Source organism: Hippopotamus amphibius, chromosome 4, assembly GCF_030028045.1.
Source record: "Hippopotamus amphibius kiboko isolate mHipAmp2 chromosome 4, mHipAmp2.hap2, whole genome shotgun sequence".
In the NCBI taxonomy this organism is placed as follows: Eukaryota; Metazoa; Chordata; class Mammalia; order Artiodactyla; family Hippopotamidae; genus Hippopotamus; species Hippopotamus amphibius.
This window is the reverse complement of record NC_080189.1, coordinates 159,875,867-159,895,195: the sequence shown is the minus strand read 5'-3', so window position 1 is coordinate 159,895,195 and position 19,329 is coordinate 159,875,867. Positions and strand designations below refer to the sequence as shown.

Sequence of the window (19,329 nt, the reverse complement as noted above, 5' to 3'; positions counted from 1 at the left end):
ATGAGGAGGAGGGTGCTGGACAGGTCAGGGCCAGGTAGGGATGTCTCAGCGTAGCCCAGCGCCTCGGCCAGGACTGAGCTGTGCCTGAAGTCACCCGGGGGTCACAGAGGGCCCGTGGGGCAGGGAGGGTGGCAGAGGCCAGGCCTGGGCCCCGCCTGGGAGAACACCTCCCAACACCACAGGAGAGCAGAGTCCTAGGGCTCCGGTGTCTGCGTGCCCTCGACCTAAGCCATGTCCTCAAGCTGCGGCGGACTCAGCTTCTCCGCTGGCCTGTCTTCATCCGTGGCCTCCTCCTGTCCCGGCTCGTCGGCGTTCCGGGCCAGGCTGTCGGGCCCGGCCACAGTCCCCAGCACTTTGGTGCTGTGCTCCTGCGCTCTGGCTCGGAGTGCCGCAATGCTGTTCTCCCTCAGTTCCTCCTGGGACATGGCGGCCGGGGGGTCGGGGCCCCGCTCCTCCGGCTCCATCTTGTCGAGCTTGGGCAGCGCCTGGCGCTCCGCCTCGGGCTTCCTCCCCGACTCAGCTGCCGCCTCCAGCGACTTTTTGTGCATCCCTAAAAAGAATTGTTGGTATTCGGGTTTAGAAAAGCGCCTGGGAAAGCCATCTTGAACTGAAAACGGCAAAGATAGAGAGAGGCCAGAATTAAGGACGAGCAGAAAGCCTTACTTCATACACCGCAGTCACGCGAGTCCCAGGGGCCGGGGCCGGGGCCGGGGCCGGGGCAGCGGGAGGGTGGCCGGGGAGGAGGCTGCGGACCAGCAGCGGAGCACCGGGCCTGCAGAGGGTTTCTCCAAGCCAAGTCCCTGGGCACCTGGCCCCCGGGCATCCTGTCTGTCCCTTCCTGAGCACAGCACTTGCTCCCCCAGCCCTTCCTTTTGGGGTTCCAGATCTCAGAACCCCAAGATAAGCTGGTGCTGCTGTCAGACACAGGTCCAGATGGCAGGTGGGGGAGGATGGCAGGTGGAGAGATTCAGGGGGAAGAAGTCCTTCGGACAAAGCCAGAATGGTGGCCAAAGGGACCCAGGGGTCCCCTCAACCCCCAAGAGGGCCTGTTTCATTCACCACAACCCCATCTCCGACCAAAAGAAGAGGAGGATACAGACCCTGGGGCAACAGCCACCCTCTTCTCACAAGACAAAAGAACCCGCAGGAAGCGACCCACCCAGGATGAGAGGCCTGGGCACCCAGTAGGTGTGTGCAAGGGACAGACACAAGCCCTGGGAGCAGCCTGCCCTCTGAGCCCCCCAAGGGAGACCTGGGAGGCCAGCTTTGGAGGGCCTCTCTCCTGCCAGGTTGTTGGGGCCAGGTGTCCCTGCTCCAGGGCTCTGTCCCCTCCTCCAGGGAGCCCGCTCCCCTCACCACAGGGGCAGGGCCCCAGGGAGAGTGCGGGCTCTTACCCAGCAGCCACGGGGCGCAGGAGTCCATGATGCCATCCTTGGCGGACTTGAGGATGGACTCCGGTAGGGGGATGGAGTGGCGCACCATGGCCCCGTAGAGCCCGTACTCTGCCATGACACTGCTCCGGCCCCAGCACTTCTCCCGCTTCCTCCACTTGGCTCTGCGGTTCTGGAACCAGACCTACAAGTGCAGACACATAGGTCAGGGGCATCCTCTATGAGGCAGAGGCCAGGCCCCTACCCCGTTGTGTCTGTGAGCAGTTAAGGGCCTGACCTCTTTGACTGCCAGTGGCCCCATTCCCTTGTGACTTTGGTTTCTCCAGCAGGACATCCTTCCTTAAGCTCACCCACCCCATGAAACCCCTGGGGTTCCTCCAGCCTCAGGGCATCCAGAATGAGACACAAGTCCTGTGACAATATGATAGGCAAATGGTCTTTTTCTTTTCTTTTTTTTTTTAATCAAAGCGGTTTAGGGTGATGGGGTAGGGACGCTTCCTTGACAGGGTCTTGCAGGTGGGCAGTTAGTTCCCCATGGGGTCCTCAGTTTGCAGCTGAGAAGCCTGACCTTCATAGCTCTCTTGCAAGTGTTCACACCTCCAGCATACAAACAGAATCCCTTTTCTGACCAGTGCCTTTGATTCAGGGCTCTGTCTCCACCAGAACTCCAGAGGCCAGAGCAGTCCAGGGCAGGCAAGGTGAGTGTGGACTCAGGAAACAAAGGGCATTTCATCCAGGTGTCAGGAAGCCTGGGAACTACTCCAAAGCTGGGCAGAGGACACTCCCAGAAGGCCTGAATCAGCCTCCCTTCTCTGCCCAGTCTTGGCCAAGCCCTGCCATGCCTGGTGGCCTCCATTCACCCACTCTCCACAATTTTGGACCTAACTTTGAATGACATTTGGGGGAGCTGGACAGCCATCCTTCATTCAGGGAGGGAAGACAAAATTCTTCTGGTGTGAGGAGCACATGAAGGTGGGGACCTAGGACAGTGCCGTGGGCATGCTAGGGGATGCTTCTCTGGCTCCAAAGCTGACTGGTGCAGGGTCTGAACGAGCACGGGGTGCGCTGCGCATATCAGCAACACTCCAGCCAGGTTTTTGAACGAGACCCCAGGGTCCCTGCTGTGTTAGAGGAGGGGGGATTTTCTTGGTCCCCCCCCCAAGCAGCTTTCCTGAGGCTTCCCGCAGTTAACAGGAGCCAGGACCCGGGACAGCTGCACTGACCTTCGAGCAGGTGAGACGCCCTGGGGAGACGGGTGGGCGCTGCAAGGACCCGAGGCCTGCTGGCCCTCTCTTGCCCCCCCACAGGCCTTCCAGGCCCTGACCCCCGGGGCGGCGAGACGCCCAGGCGCCCCAGGAAGTGGGGGATGAGGGGAGGGCAGAGGCGGATTCTGAAAAATCTATTAGTTTCCTGGGCGATTTCCATTCCCTCGCCTCGGCCAGGTCCCCGCCCTCCCCTCCGGGCCCCCTCCCCGCCTCCGGCGGCTGTGGTTTCAGCTTTTGATGAAAAATTGCTCCAGCTCTATTCAGGAGGCGGCAAAAGAAGAGTCACCCCCAGGGGCAGCCCTGGGCTGATTGAAAAATAAGTTAATTTCTGTTTGAATCGATGGGCCTCAGGCACTGAAATATCACGGGAAATTAAAGCGGCTGATCTCCCGGGAGCCGTGGCATTGACCCGCACTAATTAATGCTGGGGAGGCAGCGCGAGCCGCGCCGCGAGCCGCTCCCCCTCCTCGGGGGACCCCAAACACTTCTCATTTAACTAATTAGACGGGGAAAATTGGGTGTTAATTTGTTTAGGGTTTTTTTCCCCCTCTTCCCCCGGCAGCTCGCTCCCCGGCCCCCGCCCCACGCAGGGGCGCGGGAAATGAATGCGGGGCTCGCCGGCAGATGGCTGCCCCGGTCACTCTGCAATCTTCTCCGACTTGATTGCTTGATTAGGTCGTTAGCACATTAAAAAAAAAAAAATTGCTTGCCGTCTGGCGCTGGCGTGATGAGTGGGACGCGCGGCAGCGCCTGGGTAATTTATCTTTTTATACGGCAAAGAATTTGATTTCAATCTGCAGATATATGGGGCGCCTTTGACACCTGTTTAACGTCGCGCCGCTGACAGCTTAACCCTTTGCTGCCTCGGCCGCCGGGGAGGCCCGGGGCCGGGGCTCAGAATCCGCGCGCCCCTGCGGTTCCCGCCGCCGCCGCCAGGGGGCGGAGGGAGCGCCTCGGCGGCTCCCGGCAGCCGCGCGTCTGGGGCCGAGCGCGGCCGGCCGCATCCAGCAGGGGGCGCCCAGGCCGCCCCGCCTCGCACCCCCAAAGGCCCCCAGAGAGCCCCGGGGGCGCAGACGCGCTGCGGGGCTGCGGAAGGACCGCACCGTCCGAGCACACTGTTAAGTTGACCCAAACGTGTGTGACCTGTTCTTGGCATTTCTTCCTTTGTAAATAACTGGGAGCCTCTAAAAGCGGGAGAGAGGCGGCCTCGGACACCCCGGGCCTCTCCATCCGCACGCCGAGCCCGCGCCCGCGCCGTCCGTCCCACCCCGAGTGGCGCGGTCCCCGGTGAGCCGCACCTTTGCCATCCCTGGCTTTGGCACGTGCCGTCCCTGCTGGAGAGCCGTGGAGCCAATGCAAGGCCTCCCCCGGGTCTGCACCCAAGCCGCGCTGAGTGAACCCGGCCAAGGAACGGGCTTGTGCAACCTGAGGGCTGTTGGATAGATGTGCTCCGAGCACGCACTGAAGAGTGGAGCGCGGTGCGCAGCGCATGGGCCTGGCCCGGCTCTGCGCTGTGTTTAGATCTCTCCCCAGCGGCCCTCTGTCCTGCAGGCCCTCTGCCATACCTAAGGCCTGTGGTTTGCCTGAGACCTCTGTCCTGTCCCATCTTTCTTCCCATTAGCACTTGGTCGTCGTCTACAAGTACTCACTTGTCTCAAGCTGCTTTTCCGCACAGAGGAACAACCTAAAAGGCCTAAGCCACAGAGAGGTGTGACTTCCGGTTTCATCCACCTCACAGAGAAGAACAGCAAAGAATGAACCTCTTGGTGATGGAATTCCAAGGTGGAATTCCAAGTCCAACCCCAGAGGCTTGGGAAGGCTATCTTTATGAATCTAAGTAAGCCATCTGCCTCCTGGGCAGGAGATGACCTTCCTACTTGAAAATAGTGCTTTATAACACAACAAGGCCACAAGCCCTTAGCAGGAACCCATTGGGGCCATACTCCAGAATGTTTTGGATTTTAGAAAAAATATGTGATGCATATACTACATATTATGCAACATCCTGCAGCAGCAGCAGCAGCACCCCATAGTCAAATCAGCTTTCATTTCTGCAGCAAAAGGTACACATATTCATAAGGGACAAATAAAGAGCCTCAGGTCAGATCCGGTTTTTGCCAAGAATGAGTTTTGATGACAAACTGATGAAAGAAGTGCCTGCTTTCGGCATGGTTTAGAATCAGGTATTCTGGAGAAGGGATTGTGGAGACAACAAAAGCAGAGGTGCTCACTTCCCCCCACCCCCCAAGCGTGGATGTCCAGAAAGGTGCATTGCCCTGGCTTCCCTCTTATTCAGAAGCTTGAGAGGGGGCGGGGCTCTCAGATGGAAACATCATCTTTCCTGGAACACTGAAGAAGGGGGCGCAGACTTGAGATGCACATAGTTTTCTCCGGTCTCCTAATTTGGACAAATGAATAACTGGTCTGCAGATCAGACTTTGCACACAGACACTCCCAGGGGAGTTGGTGCCAGCTGGTCGCTCAAACCAGGAGTCATCCGGACCCTTGGTTGTGGGCTCCTGGAATGCCTGGCTCTCTTTGAAGACCAGATGCTACTCCAATTTATGGAGGAAACCTGGACAGCCAGAACAATTTCTTTTTTAGGACAGTTGGCAGGGAAGCTGTGGCATTGGTGCCTTGGAGAAAAGAGGACAAGGAATTAGAATTAACCCTAACCACTCTTCACATTTGCCTTTCTCTTCCCTTCCTGGAAGCAACCAGCATGAGTGCAGAACTTAAACATTTGCAAGAAGCATTGAAAGCAGCCAGTCCTGAACTGGAATTCCCAACGGTGACAAAAATTGCTGTGTGATCCTGGGCAAGTTCCTTGCCCTCCCTTAGTCTCAGTCTCTTCAAGCATAAAATAAGAATACCTACTTTTCTGGGTTGTTTTGGGGATTAATGAAATAAGTGAAAGTGCCTAAAATCAGCGTTTGCCACACAGAAGGTGCTCAATAAACGCTACTTATTATTTCAGTGGAGGCACAGAAAGTCAGAGGGAGTCTGTGCAGGGGGCAGGTTAATCAATGGCATTACCTGCCCCTCTGGCCTCCTCCACGTGCCCTGATGCAAGCCTGGACTGACAAATAGTAATAATAAAACAACAAAAACAACAACTCTAGGAGGTGCAGTGGGGGGACAGAACTAATCTCCAGGTTGTAAGATTGTAACATAGCCTCTGATTTCCCCTCTAGAGGCCAAAGAGATGCCCCTGCAGCTCTCCCCACATTTCCAGTGTATTCCAGACACTTGAGGTGCAAATGCAAGAGACCATCCACGCACTCAGCTATGATCAGGAGCTAGAAGAACTGGGTTGGAGATCCCTGCTCTGCCTCCAACTGCCTTTGTGACCTTGGCTGCATTTCTTAACCTTTCTGAGCTTCTGATTCTTCATCTGCTCTGTGTTATTTCGCAAGTTTGTTGTAAAAATTCAACAGAATAGTGCATGGGAAATGCCTGGCATGTTGTAAGAACTAAAATATGTTGGCCCGATGCTGGGTGAATTCCGTGGACAGATGTGCAACAAGACGAGGATTTGCTTTTCAGCAAATGCTCAGTGACACTTTTCACATAAAGCCAGGGCCTCCCATCTCCCACCTCCCATTCCTTCTCAGCATTTAGGCCCCCTTTCCTGCTTGATCTCTTGGTTCTGTCAAGCCCACAACACTCCTTCAATCCCTCTCTCACTTTCCTGACTGTGCGCTTTGTAGAAGACACTGCTCCACTCCCAAGGAAATTGGGTCTGGAACACTTCAGGAGAGCCTGCGTCCCAGGCCCTGGCAAGAACCAGAGCTCTGCCTTCCACTTCAGGCCTCCGAGTGCCTGAGAAGGGGCCCAAAAGGGACATCAAGTATCACCAATTTGGGAGTCCCAGGGAAAGGAGAGCAGGGAAGATCTTCCAGCTCAGGAAAGAGCCTGGATTTCCTGGTGCACTTCCCCTCACAGGTGGTGCCCCAGGTGCACTTAGAGAGTCCAGGTAGGAGGCCTCTGGCTGTCAACAGCTGGTCTGACACCTGGCTGTTACACCTGGCAGAGAAGGTCCCAAGAGCTCCCGCCTGCAAGGATGGACTGGACCCAGGAAAGGGCTTCTTGCCAAATGCTTCTGCTACAGGGCACCTATCAAGCTGGCCAGGCAACACTGTCGGCTCTGCCTCTCTCCCTTGTGGGTAACCAGGGCTTCTCTTGTTGTCACAAGCTCCCAGCCTTATATTCCCACAGGACTACACGCCCGGGCCTCCTTCCCTCTGCGGTCCCTCCAGGATCGGCCCCTAAAGGAGACATCGTGCGTGCTCGCTGCTCTGCACACTCTGGCCCCTTGGCTACTCCAGGCCCTGCCCTCCAATCTTGCTTCAGGCCATCAGGCCCAGCTTTTTCTGCCATGTGGCAGTTTCCATCACATTCACCTACCTTCTCTCCTCTCCTCTGACTGGAAGCTGATTAATCTGGGCTCATTGCTGGTGTGATTTAACGACCTCACACTCCACATCCACTCAGCACTTCTGACAACATATTTCAGCACACCCTTTCCAGTCCCATCTTCAGGCTGGGAGAAGCCTGGCCTTGCTGTACCCTCTGATGTCCACTAGGGGGCAGCTCTGCTCATGTTTCCTGGCAGCCCCAGACAGCATCCTTCCCAGAACCTCTGGACAGGTCATCCCACCATGTCCCCCAATAGTGCACTTTCTTCTACTCTTATTAACCCATTTAAAACAGAGAAACCCTTTTCCTGAGCCTCTGACCCAGCATTTTTACACTGGCTGCACACAATCACCTGGAGAGCTTTAAAAATGTACAGATGGACTTCCTAGGTGGCGCAGTGAGTAGGAATCCGCTTGCCAATTCAGGGGACATGGGTTCGATCCCTGCTCCAGGAAGATCCCACTATGCCGTGGAGCAACTAAGCCCATGCGCCACAACTATTGAGCCTGCACTCTAGAGCCTGTGAGCCACAACTATTGAGCCCGTGTGCCACAACTACTGAAGCCCACACGCCTAGAGGCCGTGCTCTGCAACAAGAGGCCACCGCAGTGAGAAGCCTGCGCACCACAACGATGAGTAGCCCCCGCTCACTGCAACTAGAGAAAGGCCGTGTGCAGCAACGAAGACCCAACACAGCCAATAAAATAAATAAATAAATTAATTAATTAATTTAAAAAAATGTACAGATGCCAAGGCTCCACACCAAATCAAACCCAGCATTGTGGGAGGCTGGCATGGGTCATTTTAAAAAGCTGCCCTGTGAGTCTAATAAATGTCCTGGACTGAGACACACTGCAACCCTTTTCCCATCCAGGCAGCTATCTTCTAACTTCTAACTTTGTTCCCTACCCTTGGGAGGGGACCACTTTAAAAGAGGCAGAATGGAACAGTGCTAGTCAGAGAATCCAAATCTCATCCCTCCAAACACACCGGGCTAAGAGTGGAGGTGAGATGGCGCTGTTCGTTTTGCACGTGCATATCTCTGTAATGTAGGCATTTTAAATTAGCACAACTTTTGTCAGAAAAAAATACAGTAAACACATCAGTGACTATATTAATATACTCCTGTCTAACAACTCTGAGAATCAATGACCCCACAGAGGAAATAAAGTCAGTCTTGAAACCCATTTCCTCTCCTCTAGGGCTGACATCTGGCAGCGGCTTCCAGAATGCCATATCCCAGCGTTTCTCAGAGACACAAATAGGACTTCATGTCTGAGTCTGATGTGAAGACTGGAAATCTCTTTTTTCCCCAACAATGCACCTTATTGCTTCACTCCAACCCAGAGAGATGTATAGGGAGGAAGTGCTTGCCCTCAAAGCACAAAGGCGGAGGAAATCGGCCACTACTGAGGGGCCTGACCCCTCGTCACTGCAATTTGCATTAATTATGCCAGTTTCTGTGGATAGGTGCTCCCATTTCCCTGCTGTGCTCTCCTACGATTGTACTCGAGTACCGGGTTTGAGTCCCAGTCCGCCACTTACTTCACCTCTCAGCCCTTCAGTTTCCTCATCCAGAAAATGGAGATAAGAATAGCATCTAACTCATCTAGTTGTTGTGAGGATGTAATGAAAAACGGCATGGAAAGCACTTAATATCTGGGACAACGTTATGTACTAATAATGCCAATAATAATAATACTTTTGTTAAGTTATTTTAGATAATTTTTATTATTATTAGTTCACAAACGAGTAGTCTGAGGCTGGGAGTATAACTTGCTGGCAGTGAAACAAAGATTAGAAGTAGGTGTGTCTGACTTTTCACATCTACACTGGGTTCTCATTAGACATTAGACAGTATGTCTCAGACACATCCAGGAGCTTACCCGGGTTGGCCCAGCAAAAGTGTGTGTCCCAGGGACTTCCCTGGTGGTCCAGTTGTTAAGACTGTGCTCCCAGTGCAGGGGGCCCAGGTTCCCTCCCTGGTGGAGGAACTAGATCCCGACATGCTGCAACTAAGAAGCCCACAACTAAGACCTAGCGCAGCCAAATAAATAAATAAAAACTTTAAAATTTAAAAAAAAAAAAAAGTGTGGGTCTCAGCTGTCCACCTGGGGCTGTCCCACACCTCCATTCCACCAACAGCGGCCCAGGGGCCCAGTGGAAGAGGTGACCCTAAGCAGGCTGCTCTCTGGGAGGGATTCCCCCTCTTCCTTTTACAGATGACTTGGCCTCTGCCATGCCTGGTGGGTGTCAGAGCCAGAACTAAGATCTGGGTCCCTGACTGGATATCCAGTCCAATAACCTTTCCATTCCACCTGAGAATGTCTAACTTCAGACTTGGAGCCTCTAATAACTGCCCCTGCTTCACCCCCAACACACAGACAAAGGCCTGGAAGCTGGGGGCGGGGAGGGGACTGGCTCTGAGTGGTAGGGTCTGTCCTTAGATGCACTGGTCCCACACATGCGGAGAGGGAATGGGGAGGAAGGGGCCAGTGTAGTGAAACACATGTTCTGGAGTCTAAAGGGACTCAGGTCTGAGCTTTGGGCCTCAGGTTCCCCACCTGTAACGTGGGAATAGTAATAGCAGCTAGTCCATCGGGCGTTCTGAGGATTTTTTGGGAATAGAATATACATAAACTATCTCTGGAAGGAACCAAAGGAAACTGGTAACCCCTGGAGGGGCTGCTGGTGCCTAGTGGGAAGGGAGACTCATCTTTCACCCTTTTGAACTCATGTACATGAATTTGCCCATTTAAAAATTAATTTTTTTTATAAGTGAGTTTTGGGGGGTTTTTAGAACAGTGCCTGGTACTCAATATATACTGGGTTGTTGTTTTTTTATAAAGAAGATTTGATACAGGCTTCCCAACTGACCTCAAATCATCTCTGTTCCCCCAACTTCAAGTCAAAGCAAAGCCTTCAAACCCAAGAGGCAGGTGGTTAATGAGTGGGCTTTAGGTGCAGCCTAAAGGGACCTCAGGGGGGTCCCTGTGTCCCCCACTTACTAGCTGTGTGGCCTTGAGCAGTTGCTGTGCCTCAGTTTCCTCAGTTATAAGAGGAGGCTAGTGTTCTCTCCCCTGCCAGTTGTTGCCAGGATTTAATGAGATCAGAGTCGAAACCGAGTGAGCTGGGCCGGTGCCGGGCCCGCCTGGAACAGACTACCCACACGGCCCGTCACACCTGGAGCTGCCACTGTCACCCCCACTTTATAGATGAGCACTGGGAGGCTCAAGCTGGTGAAGTAACTTGTCCACAGCCACTCGGCTGTGAACTGGTGAAGATGGTCCAGCTCTGGAGTCGGTGTCCCTAACCACGGCACAGCCCTGCCTCTGCTGTGCACGTCGTGTAGTTAGAACACCGGGCACATGGGAACTGCTCTGTGGGTTAGAGCTGTGAGTCACTAACAGATGTGACAGACCTTTCCCAGGCCACTTGGTAACACATTTGGGGACAGGGCTATTTGATAACTCACAAATACCTTCCGGGGGCAGCGTTTAGCCAAAGAACCAGGCGGTGCTCCAAGAGTTGGAGACATCCTTGGCTTGGTTCTCCTGTAACCACAGATTTCACAGCCAATCCTTGCAGCCCAGGAAATCAACATGCTCTACAGCCTTGGCTCCTCCATGCTGGTTCTGGCAGGTTCAGACACCACCCTGTGGACAACTCCCCACTCAAGTTAAAAAAGCCTAGAGTCTGGGGATATGTGTATAAAAACAGTTGATTGAACCTGGTGTACCCCCCAAAAAAATAAAATAAAATAATAATAAAAAAAAAAAAAAAAAAAAAAAAAAAAGCCTAGAGTCCGCCGGATGGGCATTTGTAGCAATGCAGTTACAGCAGAGGGCAAGCTTTCCCCAAATCCTTCAGACACTCCCACCCACCAGCACTACAGCCAAATGGATTTTAGGACAACCCACTGCAAGAGACAAGCTGCTCCTTCCTACTGGTCAATAGTGCAAATGTGGGGCCGACCAGCGGGGAAATCTGGCAGCCCCACCCCACCCCAGCCACTTGTAATGGCCAACTCTGTGCTACTGAAGGCCAGGCAGGGGTTACTACCACGTATCAACTGGATTGGGCCTTGGCTTGCACGCGCGCGTGCGCGCACGCGCACACACACACACACACAATTCAGAATCAACACCCAGCCTTTCCCCAATTGGATGGGGGTGATGGATCCAGGCCACCACGGATAATGCACAGAACAGATAATCTGCTTATGAATAATTGAGCTTATTGATAGTGTCGCTGTCTAAAGCCATTGGCTGAAATTCCCAACAGACTTCCAGGGGAGAGGAAGGCTCTTTGGGAAAAGCAGCTCACAGCTCATTACCCGTTCTCTGGTTCTCCAGTGAGAGAGCTCAAAGAACCTACATACCTTATTTGGTTCCTTCTCTGGACTTGTCCCCTACCCCCCCAACATACATCACACCTGGAGACACGAAGGAGGAGGAGGTTTGGAGCAGAAGGTGTTTCAGGAAGGTGGGCCCCTTCCCGCCCTTTCCCAGCCTCGGCAATCAACTACTCCAGGCTACTCAGGAGTCCTGATAGGAGCAGCTTTGACTCAAGGTCTGGATCCAACTAAGGCAACCCCAAACTTTCTGGAAATGTTCCTCCACCCCATCACTTCTTCCTCCTCATGGAGGCCCTGTCTGGAGAATCATCAGACTTCCTCTCCTCCCAGAGAAATGATTAAGAAGCCTGCTCCTGCCCAGCTAGGGGCGTCCTGGACTTGGGAGGATCCTGCTACTGATGAAAGGTGGCCTGGCGCCCAGCACAGCTGGGCACGGCCCAGTCCAGGTCAGGGCTGGTTCTGCCACGAAACTCTCTGGCAAGGGGAGTGGGGGCGCTTCATCAGCACATCCTGGGCCAGAGCTGGGAGACGTCGAGGAACAGGAGCCCTGGGCAGGGCCAGCTGTTGGGCTGTGAGCAGCAAGGAGCCTCAAGTGGGTGGAGGTATGTAGGAAGGTAGGGGGCAACCTCTTCCTCATGGGGAGGGCAGTGGGAGGAAGGGAAACAGACGCTCCCCCCGCCCAGGCACCCAGAGAGGCCTGGAGCCACCTCAGGCCTTGAAGCAGACATGTACTACCTGGGAGACACCTGCCACAACAGAGACCCTGCTCAGAACCCAGGACCCACCCAGAACTCCTTCTGCCACCACGGGCGCCCTCACGGTCTGTCTGACATACCCCCCAGGAAGCCCACAGTCTGCAGCAGCAGGCCACACCTCGTCTGGCAAGTGTCTTGTTCCCCCAGTGGTGCCCACCTCACATGGTAGGTATTCAGCAAATACCTGTCTGCTTAAGCGAACTGTTCTGCCTGAGGACATGATTACAGGCCAGTGCACACGGTAGCAGGGGGGTGGGAGATGGGTATCTGGGAGGCTGGGGCAGTCGATGTCCCTGAGGGTGAGGAAAGTGTGAGAGAGGGACTCAGGGCTGTTACCTGTATCCTGTCCTCGGGCAGCTCCGTTTTCATGGCCAGCATCTCCCGGGCATAGACATCTGGGTAGTGGGCCTCATTGAATGCCTTCTCCAGCTCCTCTAGCTGGTAGGAGGTAAAGATTGTCCTGAAGGGAGCAAAACCAGTAGTCAGGACCCCCAAAATGGAAAGAACGTGTCCCAGAGAGGATAGAATGGCCCTCACCTATGGCTCCTGGACAGACCCCAAACCCAGGCTCAGCCAGCACAATCGGATGCAATCTCCCTCTCTCTCTCTCCCCCCCACCCCACCCTCCCCAGCCACCCCCACCCCCACCCCCGCTTTGGACTCTTCTTCATTCAAGTCTGAGGGCCCACACTTCGCTTCTGGCGGTTGGGGCATTATTTCAGCCCTCAGTGACATTTCGTACTGGGAATCTTCTTGGACGTGCTTTGGGGGAAAGGGTGTTAAGACACAAATTTTAGAAAACTGCAGAAAGCCCCTCTTCCTCCTCCCAGGCACAGTGTGAAGGGCTCACCAGGTAAATAAGTACCTCAGCCCCATTGGGGCCTGCCTCCTGGGCTGCTCTCACAGACAAGAGGGTTGATCTTTTAAACTGTACTCAAAGTTCGAAGATTCACCAGAAGGTCAAATGCAGCAGCTGCCCCAGCCCCAGTGTTTGTACAGCGGAGAACGGAATCTACCAGCCCCTCACCCCACCTCAGCACCCTGCCGCCCGCCTCACCTGCCCAGACCTAAAGCCTCCTTAGAGCTGCCCTCAGAGTCTTGGGGGCGGGGAGAGGGGGAGGGGGTGTTCTGTCCCTTCCTGTGCTCAGAAGGCAAGGGCCACCTCCCCACCATCCCACACACAGCCTCAGCCACTCACCCAGCGGGAGCCCCCCACCCCCCACAGGGCAGTTCACATGGACCTATTTTGAGTCATAAACTGCTTTAAGAATCCAGTAAAAGCTACATCCTCTCACCCTAGCAAATGGAATGCTCTACCACATACAATTTTTCCACCTCCAATATTAAGGGGTTCATAGTCCCCCTTTCTTGAATACACTACACACTGACTTACAGGCACAAATTCTTCTCGCTTCAGACCTGAATTTCACCAAGTTCTAGGTGACCTTTATCCTGAAACTTCATCAACAAGCTGGAGGGGCAATACAGTCAGGATTTCACAGACTCAACTTGTACGATGGTACATTCCTTGCTTGAGCCTCTGGGATTTGGACCCTGGGGCCAGCATGGGGCGGCGGGTGGGGGGTGTGTGTTAAAATCCCTCACTGCTGCCCTCGCCCTCACCCAACACAAGAAAAAAGTCTCAATGTAACCCCTATATACTCCTCGTGCTGGTGTCAGGGCTTTAACATCTTGAAGAATGATGCAGGGGATGTGTGAGAACGATTCTGCTCTTTATAGAAAATGACTGGTTTGATTCTAAATCGTTGCTCCTATTCTCTTGGGGGGAACAGAATGCTTATGTATACAGAAAGTTAATTCTTCAGAATTCTGAAGATCTGCTGCTTTCTATTTCTCTGCTGCCACTTACTGAAGGGCCCCTGAACAGACAGTCAAAATAAACAATCGAAACATGCAAGTCTTTTTCAAAACTAGGAAAACTGAGGCACACGACTACTGTGGCCTGGCCAAGCCAAAGAGGAAAGGTGATGGCAGGTCATTCAGGACCGTTCAAGTGCCAGCCTCTACTTGGGAGAGCTCTCATTAGAGAAAAACAAAAACACAAAAATAAAACCAAACCAAACCAAACCAAACAAAAAACAAAAATAAGAAAGAAAGGAATTAAGAAAGAAATGAAATGAGACAAAGCCTCCAATCCCCCAGCCTCCCCCTCGTTCCTGTCTCAGAGCTAATCCACGCGTTTACGCCGACGTGCTCTCCAGGGAGCGTCCCCCGTGCCCTGCACAATGTGACCCAAACCCTGCTCCTGGCTTTACGCAGAACCCCAGACCCTTCGCTTTCCCATTGTAACCGGTCTACAGGAGCTGAGCCTCCCAGGTAAAGAGAAGAGAAAAATCAAAGAGAATCCAAAGGCTGATGCTGCATCCCCACTCCCCTCTCTAACCCCGGCTAAGCTCCATGTGTTTCTGGGAGATCAAGAGATGCTCATCTCTCATCACCAGATTCCAGGGTCTCTTACCTGAAATCCCCAAATGCGGGAAGCTCAGAAAAACATATTTTTTTACTAATTAAAAACTGCATCAACCATTCTCCTCCCTCCAAACATCTGTTCCCTTCATGCACCAAAAATAGCCCGAAGCCTAGGGCTGTTGTCCCGTCTCCTGGGGGAACCCTCTGAAGCACCCAAAGTTTTCGCTGATGGAGAGGGTATCAGGTGAGGATAGAGGATCAGGAACCTTAAGCGTGGACTTTCGGCTGTGGTCAGCCAGTTCCAAGTGCCACACAAGGAGATGCCCCCATGCAGAAACACTGCTCCTGAGGGTGCTTTGTCCAGGGCTCTCCTGGCTATGGGAACCCTCCCCCACCCCGATTCAGGCAGCAGCACAGAAGCCGGTCAGCCGGACTCCGACCTGCCCTCCAGGGCCCTGTCTCTGCTGGAGGTCCCTGTCTAGGCTCCAGGGGCTGACAGGATTACCCCCACCCTGGGACCAGCAGGATACGGGTGCCCAGGAGGTGTTTTAATGAATATTTGTTGGAAGGATGAATGTAAAAAATGACCCAGGATCAGGACTGAAAACGACGTTTCCATTTACAATAAAACAAAACAAACAAAACAAAAACAAACAGCTGCCTGAAAGGAACACACCGAGGTCACAAGAAACCAAGTCAAAGTTCACTCTCATTCGAGCCCTAACCTGTTGGGGCCCGCGAGGTCAGGAAGAGCAGTTTTAAAATGTGGGGATCGTTTCCGGGGGTGAAGGAAGAGAGAAGCGCAGAAAAGCACCCAGAAAATGGGTGCAAAGAGGCTGAGAAGAAATTGGGAAGAAGAGGAGGAGGTGGGATGGGGAGATGGAGAACACCCCAGGGGGAAAAGTCCACAGAGCCAGCGGGAACCCTACGGGCGCCCCCCCCCCCCCCCCCGCACTGGGGCGGAGAGAGATTTGGGAAAACAGAGCCGGAGTGGGCGCAGGGCCAGCGCCTGCAAGCAGCACCCACAGAGAGTCAGGTCAATTTTTTGTTCTCACTCCTTTAGTTCTTGGAAACCTCCTTATAAATTTACACAAGGAATCGGGAGCGCTGGTGAGGCTGCGGATGGTGACGCTGCGGATGCGGTCTGGGGTGGCGGAATTTCAGAATATAGCTTTCGGCACCTATTGTATTTTAACTTTGTGCAAGTGATGTCTATGTTTAAAATATTTAAAGAAAAACAAAAACAAAAAAGCTATCTCTTTAGTCTGTATCCTCCAGTGCAGCCCATTCCACTCCAGCAAGGGCTGGTGGGGTCATCCAGACCACACACTCTTCCCTCCCCATTTTACAGACAAGGAAACTGAGGCTTACGGACCACAAAGGAGCAGAAGCCAAAGGAAAATCTGCCATCCATGCGGGTATCACGCTCAAGATTTTGCGAACGGTGGGCGCAGAAAGATAGGGGGTTGGCGGCGCTGACAGGGATGGCGGGAGAGGAATAGGGGCCGGGGCAGAGGGCAGAGGAACCGGCTCCGGCCGGAGGTGAGAGCCGATCTGCCAGCCGAGAGGTGTGCGTGGCTCTCCGAATGTGCCGATGCAGGGATGGCATCTGGGGGCCGCCAGCTCCTCTCTGGCCGGCTTTAGCCCTAGCTGGGGCCTTTCCTTTCTCCCGGAGAAGCAGGAGAAAGCCTGAAACGGTGCCACTTCCCCGGCGGCCGCTCAAGATCCTCACCCGGCACGGCCGGAAGCCAGGGCCCCAGACGGGTGTCCCCAAACGACGCCCGGTCTCCCCGTCCCGGCACAACCTCGGACCTCCGATCTAGAGCCGGCGAAATTAGGGTCCGAGCGACCTGACCCCCGAACAGGGGACGACAGTGGGTGGGTGAGCAGGAAGGTGACAGAAAGCGCTGAATAGGGCCTTACCTGTGTCGCCGCTTCTTCCTTTTCTTGGTCTGATTTAAAGCGGATTTGGACATTTTTCGGTCGCTGGAGGAAACATCTTCAGAATCTGAAAAGCGGGCGGAGGCACACGCGGCAGAATGGGGGGCGCGCCCCGCAGCACCCAGGCGCGTCAGGCTCCCGAAGCCCGCGAGGGCCCCACCCCCGGCGGCCTCCAGGAGCAGCCGGGCCTGCTCTGTCTCCCCGGGAAGCCCTCCGCGAGGTCGACCCCATCCCTAAGCCGCGGCCGTTTCTACCCACGCCGGCGCTGGAATCCGGAGGTTGGGAACAGATTTCGTTGTAAGAGAAGCAAAGGCCCCGGCACGCCTGGAGCAGGCACGGCCGGGGAGCGAGACAGCCCCGGCGGGTCGCAGGGCCCCCCGGCGGTGCCCCGGGCTCGGCGCCCTGCCCTGCGCTTGCAGCCCCGGCGCGGGGGTCCAGAAGGTGGCCCCCCAGGAGCGGAGCCCGGGCGCGGAGAGCTGGACACCGGGAAGGCCTGGGGGCGCCCGGGCACAGCCCCCTTTGCAGTGCCCGCACCATGCGCCCCCGCTCGGGACTGGAGAGACTGGGACGCACCGCTTTTCGTTGCCCCTCCAAATAAATAGAAATACATAAAACGACAGCGAAAAATCGGGGAAATCGCAGAGCGCGAACCGGAGCCGGAGGGCCAAGCTGGCGGAGACGTGCGGCCGGGAAACCGGCCCGGGAAGGGTGCAGCGGGGTCGTCCAGGGGCCCCGAGCCCGCGAGGCGCTGGCATCCGAGATATTGTGCCGTTTAGGTGGGATCTCGGGCCGCGGTGGCCGGGTTGTCTAAGCTCGCGAGGTGAAAAATAAAACCCAGCTGACCAACGCGGGAGGCTTGGAACGGAGGGAAGGAGGAAGGAAAAGACAACTTTGGACACCAGGGCTGGGGCCCGAAGCTGGCACCCGTTTCCTGGGCCGCCAACGCCCGGAATGGAATCGGGCTCTAGGAGCGCGGGTCCTCCGAGAGGCCGGGGCCGAAGCGGAGCAGCGGAGGGGAACCTCCAAATGCCCCACGAGCTCCGACACCCTAAGCCATGTTTCCAGTGGGGCCCCAACCGGGCGCCGCGGCAGAGCCGGGCCCGATGCGGGGACGGGAGAACAGCTCGGCCGCCGGAAACGCGGGGGCCGCCTCCGGGAGCATCCTCCCGGGCCCCCGCCCCGGGCGCGCCGGCCCCGGGCCCGCTCTGCGACCCCTCGGCCTGGCACGAACTTTTGCGCCAGGAGGAGGCCTTGCGGTGCTAGCGAGAGCCGACGGCGTGGGGTTCCCGGTTCTCACCCCAGTCAGGCAGCCACACAAGCCTCGCCCTCACCTACCGGAGCTGGCCGTCTGGCTGGTGTCCAGCGGCCCCGATGCTCTGCCCAGCGGCTGCAAGTGGACGCTCTGCGGGTCGGACAGCACTTCCAGGAAGGTGGGCTGTGCGTAGAAGCCGGGGAGCCCCCCGGGCCCCAGTAGCCCCATGCCGCCCACTCCTGCGGGACTGAGCACGGAGCGCGCGGCCAGCAAGTGCCCGGGGGCCAGACCGTCGAGGGCAGCCCGCGGGTGGGAGCTGGGGGGCTCCTTGTTCAAACCCAGGATCTCCTGGATGCCAAACCCGGTGCACCTGGCCGGGGCGCCCCCCGAGGTACTCTTGGCCACTGACTCGGCTTTGGGCTTGCTCAGCGCTTCCCCCGCTTTCCCCGTCATCTCTCGGCTCTGTGGAGGGGCCGAGGCCGCAGGTCTTTGGCTCCCCCCACCCCCCCGCCGGGCTCCCCGCTTCACGAAGTTGGTCCCAGGTGCCCCCTCCGATGTCTAATGCTCTGGAGCCCCAAGGAGATTCCCCTTTTATCCAACCAGGCGGCAGCCCAAGTGGGGTCAGAGCTGAGCAGCCAATCACCGGGGCCAGGAGCGATTAGGAATTCCAAAAAGCTGGCAGCTCCCGCCGAAGGCAGCACTGAGGGGCCAGGGTGCTGGGGTCCGGGCACGGACTGGGCTCTGCAGGACGCCCATGGGCAGGGCCGCCAGAGGCTGAGATGAGACAGCAAGGTTCAGGGCCGTTTCAGGATGGCTAGGGATTCTGGGCAGAGCCGGCTTGGACTGTCCCTGGGGTGGGGTGGGAGGATGGGCTGAGGGCAGGTGCTAGAGACTGGGAGTTTTGCTCCCTCCCTCCCTCAACTCCTATACAGGTTTGGCAGGATCAAAGAAGCCCAAATGTGGGACCACTCCATAAAAGATAGAACAAGGAAGGGGCAAGTGTCCTGGGCATGGTGTGTGGTAGCAATTGAGAGAGAGAGAAGGGGCTGGGGTTTGAAAAGGGAGATGTGGGAGTGGAGGAGCTCAAGGCTTGTCTCTCCAGCACAGGATACAATGCCTAGTTCAGAAGAGCTACTCAATAAATATCGCCCAATGAATGAATGAATGAATAATAGGGTCAGGAGTAGGGGTCCTGGAGGGAAAGAAGAGCGGTGGTGACTTCTTTTGGAGAACAACAGTGGACATCTGAACATCTTTCTAAGATAAGCATGAAGGGTGCCCAACTTCCATGGAAAGATTTCATTTATTCTTCTATCCATTCACTCAACTAATATGTATTGAGTCCTTACTAGCTCTGAGCTAGGAGCTAGGGGTTCCCAGTAAATCAGATAGACAAGTCAGGGGTCTGCTGTACCTCAGAGTTCACTGAGCAAACAAATAAAGAGGATGGCATTGTTGATGTGGCGGGAAAGGGGAGGGAGGAAGAAGAGTGTGAGAGGCAATTAAAAGGTGAGCTTCT

At 55.4% G+C, this 19,329-nt stretch overlaps 1 protein-coding gene across 1 annotated transcript; it reads right to left on the bottom strand.

The window, feature by feature from the left end:
• Positions 1 to 224: 224 nt before the first annotated feature.
• On the bottom strand, positions 225 to 18,263 carry VSX2 (visual system homeobox 2). Its single transcript, XM_057733592.1, has 5 exons — positions 17,894 to 18,263; positions 16,541 to 16,625; positions 12,524 to 12,647; positions 1,395 to 1,575; positions 225 to 550 (listed from the first exon to the last, which is right to left on the bottom strand). The coding sequence occupies exons 1-5, from the start codon at positions 18,261 to 18,263 to the stop codon at positions 225 to 227; spliced, it is 1,086 nt and encodes a 361-aa protein (XP_057589575.1).
• Positions 18,264 to 19,329: the final 1,066 nt, after the last annotated feature.